Source organism: Astyanax mexicanus, chromosome 2 (assembly GCF_023375975.1).
Source record: "Astyanax mexicanus isolate ESR-SI-001 chromosome 2, AstMex3_surface, whole genome shotgun sequence".
Lineage (NCBI taxonomy): Eukaryota > Metazoa > Chordata > Actinopteri > Characiformes > Acestrorhamphidae > Astyanax > Astyanax mexicanus.
The window spans coordinates 58,570,399-58,581,819 of record NC_064409.1 but is presented as its reverse complement, the minus strand read 5'-3'; the positions used below and the strand labels follow the sequence as shown (position 1 = coordinate 58,581,819).

At 40.0% G+C, this 11,421-nt stretch overlaps 1 protein-coding gene and 1 long non-coding RNA gene across 4 annotated transcripts in view; both read left to right on the top strand.

Moving 5' to 3' along the window:
* Nucleotides 1-2,642: 2,642 nt before the first annotated feature.
* Nucleotides 2,643-11,421, top strand: part of clpxb (caseinolytic mitochondrial matrix peptidase chaperone subunit Xb) — a 19,842-nt gene continuing 11,063 nt past the window's right edge. The window contains exons 1-6 of one of the 3 annotated variants that reach the window (XM_015601252.3): nt 2,643-3,004; nt 3,964-4,030; nt 4,241-4,401; nt 4,552-4,672; nt 4,867-5,021; nt 5,163-5,322. In XM_015601252.3, the coding sequence (XP_015456738.3) occupies nt 3,976-4,030; nt 4,241-4,401; nt 4,552-4,672; nt 4,867-5,021; nt 5,163-5,322 (652 nt within the window). In that variant the 5' untranslated portion in view covers nt 2,643-3,004; nt 3,964-3,975. The remainder of the gene's footprint in view (nt 3,005-3,963; nt 4,031-4,240; nt 4,402-4,551; nt 4,673-4,866; nt 5,022-5,162; nt 5,323-11,421) is intronic. The other 2 variants (XM_049474646.1, XM_049474645.1) reach the window with 2 other exon arrangements.
* Nucleotides 5,343-10,911, top strand: LOC125799028 (uncharacterized). The gene is made up of 3 exons (XR_007437844.1): nt 5,343-6,641; nt 6,976-9,488; nt 10,641-10,911. It is a non-coding gene; the product is annotated as an uncharacterized LOC125799028 (long non-coding RNA).

The window sequence follows — 11,421 nt, the reverse complement described above, 5'->3', positions numbered from 1 at the left end:
TTTGTGTCTTGTGTGTTCATAATTGTAAAGCTGTGCACAAATGATCTAACAGCAGGAAGTGGTGTAATTTCTTAATTATGCATGGGGTATGTATGCAGGGCTGTGCAGAGCTGTGCAAATATCTAGAAAGGAAAGTTTCCAGACTTGAGACTAAATGCATGTTGAATGTTGAAGACAAGTGCTGTCCACCCAATGACCTTTTTGATTGGTGTATTATTGCATGATGATCAAATCTGGGTTTAAGCAGTTCAGTTCACTTTCATAATAAAAAAAAATCAAATAAATAAAGTACTTGATAATGGAAACCTAAAATATTAGATAAGAAAGGGCCGAGTTGAAGTTGCACTAGAGTCTGCCCCCAGAGGGCGCCAGAGTCATTTTGACTTTACTTTTCAGCCGCTGTCGTCCGAATAGTAAATGATATATAGTTAAAAAAAAAGAGAGGGTGATTCACTGGTTCATTCATTCGTTAAAAGCTTGCAGCTGGTGAGTAGCAATGGAAATAAACTGAGCTTTGGAAATGGATTTTAAAAATGTCATTTTCCAAAGCTTTTGTTAGTAGTAAAGCAGTGCTGGAACAGATGGTGTTACTGCAGCATTTACACAACACAACAGTTACACAGCACATTCACACATTCATCACAATAACTGAAAAAAGACAGAAACGCAGATAAATTTATTTTTGATTTTTGGGTGAAGTTAGAGTGGGTTTTGTTAATGTTTTGGTCTTGCTTAGCCCTGTAGAGATGGCTTTTTACTTTTGTTTGTTTGTAAGTAGTTGTAGGAACACTTTTACAGTTTGAAGCTTTTTTAAACCCCTGTGTGTGTGTGTGTTTTTTTCTTTTTCACATTTCATTCCCCCACTATAACTTTTCTGTCCTATACCCCTGAACCAGTCAAAACACTATTAAAAGTTTTTTTTTCTTTAGAGAAATTATATATGAAACCGGAGTGTGGTATAGGCCCTATCTGGATGGGATTTTTTTTTCAAGGGGAAAAACTGTAAAAAAAAAAAAAAAATATGTCACACTTCTACTCAGTGATGAAACTTTTGTGTCCGGACTGCAATTGAAAAAACAGGCGGACCAGTTATTTTTTTGGCTTTCTTAGTCACATGACATCGCGTTCGTGCTCATCCATTTCCACTTGGTTTTGTGTTTGTGAGGATGAAACTCAGATGTGCGTCCAGACGGGAATAAAAAATTAAAGTTTAGCAAAAACAGTAGGTAATTCAGCCTGTAAATTTCTCAGAGGACGCCTGAGAAAAACACTTATATAGTCGTTCTGGATGGAATAAAATTACAGAGGACTCGCCATAAAAGAGAAAATTACCCCAGGACCCCTGAGAAACTGAGAAATTAATGCCGTGTGGACAGGGCTTAAGTAAAATGAAAAAGGAGCTTGTCATTTAAGTATTCTAAAACTTTGAGATCTCTGCTGTGATTGGACATATATTTGAATATTCATTAGAATCTTCCTGCAGCTGCTCGGGGGGCGGAGTTACAGCCCGAGCAGGACTCACTCACACACTGAGGACACTCCCCACACACAGTCCCTCCACCTCATACACATTTGTGTGTGTGTTAAGAGGGATGTGGGTTCGCTCTCATGCTTTCTCTGAGAGTAAAATAAACTGATATTTTGATTAATGTGTTTTACCTGTTATTTATAATAATTTGCTGTGTATTTTAAGAATAATATTTTTTTTACATAAATTCTTTGTTAGCTTGAGAAATACTACAACCACCTCCATAATATGGGTATAACCCAAATAGGTTTGTTATAATGGTAAACTAAATTAATTTCTAAAATGTCTTAGACATTAAATTTCTAAAATGTCTTACACACCCGTTAATACTAAATTGACACAGTGTAAAATGCACAGTTTATATATCAACTGCTCAAGGACAAAGAAAATTATTAATAATTATTAATTAATAATTATTATTAATTATAAATTATTTTCTGGTTGATGTTTGTATTTTGTTTGTAATTTATCTCCCAGTCTATCTAGATTACAGAAAGATAAACTAATAAAATGTGAAGTAGTTTAGACTTGGTATATGTAAAAATAAATAAATAAAAACACCACAGGCTTATACATTTAAACAGATTATTTTCCAATTATAATTAGTTTTAAACACCAATCAGTCTATCTATAATTCAGAAAACGGAAGTTAAGCTTGATCAGGGATCTCACAGCGCCGAAAACTGTTGACAGCCGTGACTGCCCGATCTGTGCCCCCTGCTCATTTTGCAGTGCGCATGCGCGGCACAAATCGGGCAGGGGGTACAGATCGGGGAGTGACAACAGCACCATAGATAACTTGTCTACTTGTATAAAGATGTCTATGACACCCCAGTTTTTAGAATTAATATATTGGGCTTAGCAGGGATGGTTGTTCCGGCACACTGGTACCATTAAACACAATATTCTGCCCCTTCTCCACTCAGAAATGAGAAAACGTTCTGCCACTTAATAAATATATGTATGTTTTTTAAAGTAAGTTAGACAAATGGGTGTTCAAGTTAAATAATAATACTTAGCTATGCTGAAGGTGAGTGAACGGCTCCGCTCCTGCAGGTGGCGGTGCAAGGAGGCAGTGTGTGGTGGAGAGAGTTGTGTAAATAGACCCCAGTCATCATCATCATCATCATCATCTCTCCGTGACACAGCAGCAACAGCAGCAGTAGCAGTTTCAGCCCCGCTCTAAACGGCCCTGTTTACAGCCTACAGCTCGCCCAGCTGCTCCCGCTGAGGGCAGCGCTGTTCGGGGAACACGCACACGGTACGAGGAGTGTTTTACCCCGGGCATGAGCTCTGTCTCCCCCGCAGAGTCACAGATAGCGCCGCCAGTCCCGAGCCGGACTCCCCGCAGCTAACGCTACCGCTAAAGCTAAAGCTCTGCCGGGGGAGAGGGTCTTCTGGAGGAGCTGTCAGTGTCAGGACTCGATCTGTGTGTGTGTGCGCGGGTGAACTCGGACATCGTGTTCTTTCCCGGGGGTAGGCTGTCCTAAACGTCTGCCAGCCGCTTTGTTTGGCTTTGTGTGACTTTTTTTAGTCACGGGTTTAGACAAGTGTTTTATTAGGAGCTGGAGTTAGCAGTGTCCTTTATACTCCTGCTGCTGTTGTTGTTGTTGTTGTTGATAGCTTAGCGCTGGTCAGGGCTCCAGTGTTTTTACTGAATCTCTGGTAGGATTATTGCTTGAAAAACGGTTACCCATGTAAGCTAACCTAGCTAACGTTAGCTATCTAGGTAACCTAGCTTTTTAACTAATACTCTTTAATAACTACATATTTATTATTTGAATTGTTGACACTAGTCAATACATTTTTATTTATTTTAATTTGCCATTCAATACGTTATTATTTACACCTTTCATAAGCATTAAAATGTACTATTTTTTAATTCATATTTAGCTGCGACATAACCGTTCAGCAATAAATAATACATTTTATTTCAAAGGCCCATTTCTTTCACTCAAAGACAACATACAAAGAGTGTAAAATGCAAAAAGTAATAATAATAAAATACACAAAAAGTAAATAAAGATTTAAAACTAGTTTTAAAAAGTCAGTGGGTTTTGAGTGCAGATTTAAACTGTGAAAGTGAGTTTATGTTCCTTATGTAAGATAGCAGTGTTTATAACTGTCTTAAGACATGCTATTTTTGACCCTTGTTAAGTTTTTCCCCAATTTCTAACCACCTCCCTCAAGCCTGTTTACTTTAATTAACTAGTTTTTGTTTTATTCCTTATTTATTATTTGTTAGATGTTTTATTATGAACCAGATGTGGTTCATATTATTTTAGTTTTAGTTGTTTACTATTTTTTTAAATACTGTTATTGCTAAGAAAATTGTTGTCATTGTAATCTATATTTATTAGTATTTATTTCATCTCTTATTAATCCAATCTTTTCCTGTTGTCATGTTTCCTATATCTCTTCCACGTTTTCTCTAGAACCCAGTAAAGATGTCCGGTACCTGTTCGTCTGCGGCGAGGGTGCTTTTAAATTCTGCACATAAAGGTGAGAACAACAACTTAAACACATATTTCAAGTTTAATCTTTTAGTTAGTTTATGTTTTGTTCTAGTCTAGTCTACACCAGGTTCACCTTTCCATTCACATAAGCAGCAAATGTGGCTGCGATAATTGTAATAGAAAGATCTCTGTAGTTTTTTCATTTACAATTTGTGTGGCGTAGACATATTTATTTTTACATGTTTTGTGGTTGCAGGCTTTTCAAGTTCGCGCATTCAGTTTTTTGCCCTCAGTAGACCAGCGTCCCGTGAAGCTCATCTTCCTCCAACAGTACAGGTCCGATTGTTTTCAGAGACTGCGGTGTGTTTTGCCTCAAAGGACAGCACACCAACTGGTGGATCCAATGATGGAGGAAAGGTAATTTTACCTCACTGAACAATGAGTAGAAAAAAGAGCATGATTATTGACCAGAGCTGGCCTGATTATTTATCTCTTCTGCGTATATTGACATGTCTGTATTTGTTTTGGATTCCCAGTCATCTTCAATTAATGTTTATGTTTGTGCAGAAGAGTGTGACAGAAATGGTTGGAAAGCGGTCGATGGGTTCGGGGGGCTCAGGAAAAGGAGGCAGTCAGCTCCGTTGCCCCAAATGTGGAGACCCCTGCACACATGTGGAGACATTTGTGTGTAAGTGTTATTACTGTACTGTTATCTATTCAGGTTGAATATTTACTCAGTCGTTTTCAACTAAATACTGCATTTTATACTAGTATGTTTTCTATAATCTTGAAGTCTTGAAATAAACTTAATATTGTTTTATGAAAACGCACTGTGCAGTGGTCTTATATGTGATTGTGTGTGTACATTTATTCCCACTTTAGCATCGACACGTTTTGTGAAATGTGAAAAGTGTCATCACTTCTTCGTGGTGCTTTCTGAAACTGACTCTAAGAAGGGTCTGAATAAGGAGGCAGAATCTGCTGCTGAGGCTGTTAAACTGGCATTTGCTCAAAAACCTCCTCCGCCACCTAAAAAGGTACGATGCACTACAACTGTTGTTGAAGAATTCATGTATGCATGTTATGAATGATTTTTGTGCTAATTTATTATAAACTACACAAAATGTGTCCAATGTGACTGTAACGTGAATGTAAAATCTAATCTATACCTCTTGCAGATCTATGCCTACCTCGATAAATACGTAGTTGGCCAGTCATATGCAAAGAAAGTGTTGGCAGTTGCAGTGTACAATCATTACAAACGGATCTACAACAACCTCCCAGCAGGAGGCAGACAGCAGGTGGAGGCAGAAAAGCAGAGTTCTCTGACTCCTCGAGGTTAGTACTACATATAAATGTTTTATTCTGCTTTTCATAACACATTTGACTTTCATGGTCTTTTTAAAGACTTACACTGAGTAAAAAGGTGCCAACATGCGGGTATTATGTATTTTATTCTGTTGTTTAATGTGTAAATGATATTTGGCCACTATATAATTTTTTTTTTACAACCCTGGTATCTTGCTTCAAAACAAAACATGCAGGTGATGTGTGAAAAAAGATGAGCTCTGTTTTATTGTCTTGTTTTCATTTTTGTGACGACTCACAGAAGTAGCATAATGTAGCACATCAATGGTTTTAGCCCTGTACCAAGAACACTATAATGATTATTTTATTTTTTTGTAATGATTATTTGTTTATTATTTCCAAGCCTTACAAGATATTGTTGCTGTCCTCTTTGTGTCCTTTCTGTGTCTGGTATGTGTGTTTGGCGTTGGCTGATGACTAACTGAAGGGAGGGTAAATGGTTGTGTGTTTGGTACTGGTTGATAGTTAACTGAAGGGATTGTAGATGGTTGTGTGTTTTGTGTTGGCTGATATGTAACTGAAGGGATTGTAGATGGTGGTGTGTGTGGTGTTGGCTGATAGCTAACTGAAGGGATTGTAGATGGTTGTGTGTTTGGTGTTGGCTGATATCTAACTGAAGGGGTTGTAGATGGTTGTGTGTTTGGTGTTGGCTGATATCTAACTGAAGGAATTGTAGATGGTTGTGGGTTTGGTGTTGGCTGATATCTAACTGAAGGAATTGTAGATGGTTGTGTGTTTGGTGTTGGCAGATGGGTAACTGAAGGGATTGTAGATGGTTGTGGGTTTGGTGTTGGCAGATAGCTAACTGAAGGGATTGTAGACGGTTGTGGGTTCGGTGTTGGCTGATATCTAACTGAAGGGATTGTAGATGGTTGTGGGTTTGGTGTTCGCTGATAGTTAACTGAAGGGATTGTAGATGGTTGTGTGTTTGGTGTTGGCTGATATCTAACTGAAGGGGTTGTAGATGGTTGTGGGTTTGGTGTTTGCTGATGGCTAACTAAAGGGACTGTAGATGGTTGTGTGTTTGGTGTTTGCAGATAGCTAACTGAAGGGATTGTAGATGGTTGTGTTTGGTACTGGCTGATGGCTAACTGAAAGGATTGTAGGTGGTTGTGTGTTTGGTGTTCGCTGATCGCTAACTGAAGGGATTGTAGATGGTTGTGTGTTTGGTGTTGGCAGATATCTAACTGAAGGGATTGTAGATGGTTGTTTGTTTGGTGTTGGCTGATAGTTAACTGTATGGATTGTAGATGGTTGTGTGCTTGGTGTTTGTTGATAGTTAACTGAAGGTTGTAGATGGTTGTGTGTTTGGTGTTCGCTGATATCTAACTGAAGGGATTGTAGATGGTTGTGTGTTTGGTGTTGGCAGATATCTAACTGAAGGGATTGTAGATGGTTGTGTGTTTGGTGTTCGCTGATAGCTAACTGATGGGATTGTAGATGGTTGTGGGTTTGGTGTTCGCTGATGGCTAACTGATGGGATTGTAGATGGTTGTGTGTTTGGTGTTGGCAGATATCTAACTGAAGGGATTGTAGATGGTTGTGGGTTTGGTGTTCGCTGATAGCTAACTGAAGGGATTGTAGATGGTTGTGGGTTTGGTGTTGGTTGATAGTTAACTGAAGGGATTGTAGATGGTTGTGTGTTTGGTGTTCGCTGATATCGAACTGAAGGGATTGTAGATGGTTGTGTGTTTGGTGTTTGCAGATATCTAACTGAAGGGATTGTAGATGGTTGTGGGTTTGGTGTTGGCTGATAGCTAACTGAAGGGATTGTAGATGGTTGTGGGTTTGGTGTTGGCTGATAGTTAACTGAAGGGATTGTAGATGGTTGTGTGTTTGGTACTGGCTGATAGCTAACTAAAGGGATTGTAGATGGTTGTGGGTTTGGTGTTGGTTGATATCTAACTGAAGGGATTGTAGATGGTTGTGTGTTTGGTGTTGGATAATAGTTAACTGTATGGATTATAGATGGTTGTGTGTTTGGTGTTTGCTGATAGCTAACTGAAGGGATTGTAGATGGTTGTGTGTTTGGTGTTTGCAGATATCTAACTGAAGGGATTGTAGATGGTTGTGGGTTTGGTGTTGGCTGATAGCTAACTGAAGGGATTGTAGATGGTTGTGTGTTTGGTGTTGGCTGATAGTTAACTGAAGGGATTGTAGATGGTTGTGTGTTTGGTACTGGCTGATAGCTAACTAAAGGGATTGTAGATGGTTGTGGGTTTGGTGTTGGTTGATATCTAACTGAAGGGATTGTAGATGGTTGTGTGTTTGGTGTTGGATAATAGTTAACTGTATGGATTATAGATGGTTGTGGGTTTGGTGTTTGCTGATAGCTAACTGAAGGGATTGTAGATGGTTGTGTGTTTGGTGTTTGCAGATATCTAACTGAAGGGATTGTAGATGGTTGTGGGTTTGGTGTTGGCTGATAGCTAACTGAAGGGATTGTAGATGGTTGTGGGTTTGGTGTTGGCTGATAGCTAACTGAAGGGATTGTAGATGTTTGTGTGTTTGGTGTTCGCTGATAGCTAACTGAAGGGATTGTAGATGGTTGTGTGTTTGGTGTTCGCTGATAGCTAACTGAAGGGATTGTAGATGGTTGTGTGTTTGGTGTTCGCTGATAGCTAACTGAAGGGATTGTAGATGGTTGTGGGTTTGGTGTTCGCTGATAGCTAACTGAAGGGATTGTAGATGGTTGTGGGTTTGGTGTTGGCTGATAGTTAACTGAAGGGATTGTAGATGGTTGTGTGTTTGGTGTTCGCTGATAGCTAACTGAAGGGATTGTAGATGGTTGTGGGTTTGGTGTTCGCTGATAGCTAGCTGAAGGGATTGTAGATGGTTGTGGGTTTGGTGTTGGCTGATAGTTAACTGAAGGGATTGTAGATGTTTGTGTGTTTGGTACTGGCTGATAGCTAACTAAAGGGATTGTAGATGGTTGTGGGTTTGGTGTTGGTTGATAGTTAACTGAAGGGATTGTAGATGGCTGTGTGTTTGGTGTTTGCTGATATCGAACTGAAGGGATTGTAGATGGTTGTGTGTTTGGTGTTCGCTGATATCGAACTGAAGGGATTGTAGATGGTTGTGTGTTTGGTGTTTGCAGATATCTAACTGAAGGGATTGTAGATGGTTGTGTGTTTGGTGTTCGCTGATAGCTAACTGAAGGGATTGCAGATGGTTGTGTGTTTGGTGTTGGCTGATATCTAAATGAAGGGATTGTAGATGGTTGTGTGTTTGGTGTTTGCAGATATCTAACTGAAGGGATTGTAGATGGTTGTGTGTTTGGTGTTCGCTGATAGCTAACTGAAGGGATTGCAGATGGTTGTGTGTTTGGTGTTGGCTGATATCTAAATGAAGGGATTGTAGATGGTTGTGGGTTTGGTGTTCGCTGATAGCTAACTGAAGGGATTGTAGATGGTTGTGGGTTTGGTGTTGGCTGATAGTTAACTGAAGGGATTGTAGATGGTTGTGTGTTTGGTGTTGGATAATAGTTAACTGTATGGATTATAGATGGTTGTGTGTTTGGTGTTTGCTGATAGCTAACTGAAGGGATTGTAGATGATTGTGTGTTTGGTGTTTGCAGATATCTAACTCAAGGGATTGTAGATGGTTGTGGGTTTGGTGTTGGCTGATAGCTAACTGAAGGGATTGTAGATGGTTGTGTGTTTGGTGTTTGCAGATATCTAACTGAAGGGATTGTAGATGGTTGTGTGTTTGGTGTTGGCTGATAGCTAACTGAAGGGATTGTAGATGGTTGTGTGTTTGGTGTTGGCTGATAGTTAACTGAAGGGATTGTAGATGGTTGTGTGTTTGGTACTGGCTGATAGCTAACTAAAGGGATTGTAGATGGTTGTGGGTTTGGTGTTGGTTGATATCTAACTGAAGGGATTGTAGATGGTTGTGTGTTTGGTGTTGGATAATAGTTAACTGTATGGATTATAGATGGTTGTGGGTTTGGTGTTTGCTGATAGCTAACTGAAGGGATTGTAGATGGTTGTGTGTTTGGTGTTTGCAGATATCTAACTGAAGGGATTGTAGATGGTTGTGGGTTTGGTGTTGGCTGATAGCTAACTGAAGGGATTGTAGATGGTTGTGGGTTTGGTGTTGGCTGATAGCTAACTGAAGGGATTGTAGATGTTTGTGTGTTTGGTGTTCGCTGATAGCTAACTGAAGGGATTGTAGATGGTTGTGTGTTTGGTGTTCGCTGATAGCTAACTGAAGGGATTGTAGATGGTTGTGGGTTTGGTGTTCGCTGATAGCTAACTGAAGGGATTGTAGATGGTTGTGGGTTTGGTGTTGGCTGATAGTTAACTGAAGGGATTGTAGATGGTTGTGTGTTTGGTGTTGGCTAATAGTTAACTGTATGGATTATAGATGGTTGTGGATTTGGTGTTTGCAGATAGCCAACTGAAGGGATTGTAGATGGATGTGTGTTTGGTGTTTGCTGATAGCTAACTGAAGGGATTGTAAATGGTTGTGTGTTTGGTGTTTGCAGATATCTAACTGAAGGGATTGTAGATGGTTGTGGGTTTGGTGTTCGCTGATAGCTAACTGAAGGGATTGTAGATGGTTGTGGGTTTGGTGTTCGCTGATAGCTAACTGAAGGGATTGTAGATGGTTGTGGGTTTGGTGTTCGCTGATAGCTAACTGAAGGGATTGTAGATGGTTGTGGGTTTGGTGTTTGCAGATATCTAACTGAAGGGATTGTAGATGGTTGTGGGTTTGGTGTTCGCTGATAGCTAACTGAAGGGATTGTAGATGGTTGTGGGTTTGGTGTTGGCTGATAGTTAACTAAAGGGATTGTAGATGGTTGTGTGTTTGGTACTGGCTGATAGCTAACTGAAGGGATTGTAGATGGTTGTGTGTTTGGTGTTTGCTGATATCTAACTGAAGGGATTGTAGATGGTTGTGGGTTTGGTGTTGGTTGATAGTTAACTGAAGGGATTGTAGATGGTTGTGTGTTTGGTGTTTGCTGATATCGAACTGAAGGGATTGTAGATGGTTGTGTGTTTGGTGTTGGCTGATAGCTAACTAAAGGGATTGTAGATGGTTGTGGGTTTGGTGTTGGTTGATAGTTAACTGAAGGGATTGTAGATGGTTGTGTGTTTGGTGTTCGCTGATAGCTAACTGAAGGGATTGTAGATGGTTGTGTGTTTGGTACTGGCTGATAGCTAACTGAAGGGATTGTAGATGGTTGTGGGTTTGGTGTTGGTTGATATCTAACTGAAGGGATTGTAGATGGTTGTGTGTTTGGTGTTTGCTGATATGTAACTGAAGGGATTGTAGGTGGTTAGGAGTTTGGTGTTTGCTGATAGCTAACTGAAGGGATTGTAGATGGTTGTGGGTTTGGTGTTTGCTGATATCTAACTGAAGGGATTGTTGATGGTTGTGGGTTTGGTGTTTGCTGATATCTAACTGAAGGGATTGTAGGTGGTTGGCAGCACGTTTGGTCTTCAACCAACCAAAACGGGCACATGTCACTCCGCTGCTCATTGAGCTCCACTGGCTACCGGTTGCTGCTCGCATCAAATTCAAAGTGCTTACAATCGCCTACAAGGTGATGACAGTACAGGCTCCTTTCTACCTGCACTCGCTCCTGAAGGCTTACGCTACCTCCCGGCCGCTGCGCTCCTCCAATGAACGTCGCCTCGCTTTGCCAAACATTCACACAAAGCAATCCAGACTGTTCTCATACAGAGTTCCCCAATGGTGGAACAAACTACCTTCCACTACCAGATCAGGAGAATCTCTCGCTATCTTTTAGAAACTCCTGAAGACAGAGCTCTTCAAAGAGCACTTACTCTCCTAACACCTCTAACACACTAACTAATTCTAACCTCATCTCCTTCTTCCTCTTCTCTACTCCTCTATCCCATTATTTCCCTCTGACCTCCTTAAGGCCCTATCTATAGATGCTTTATTTTTAACTTCTATTATTTTTGTACTTAACCTCTTCTATTATTTGCACTTCAATATTGTAAGTCGCTTTGGACAAAAGCGTCTGCCAAATGTAATGTAATGTAATGTAATGTAATGGTTGGGGGTTTGGTGTTTGCTGATAGCTAACTGAAGTGA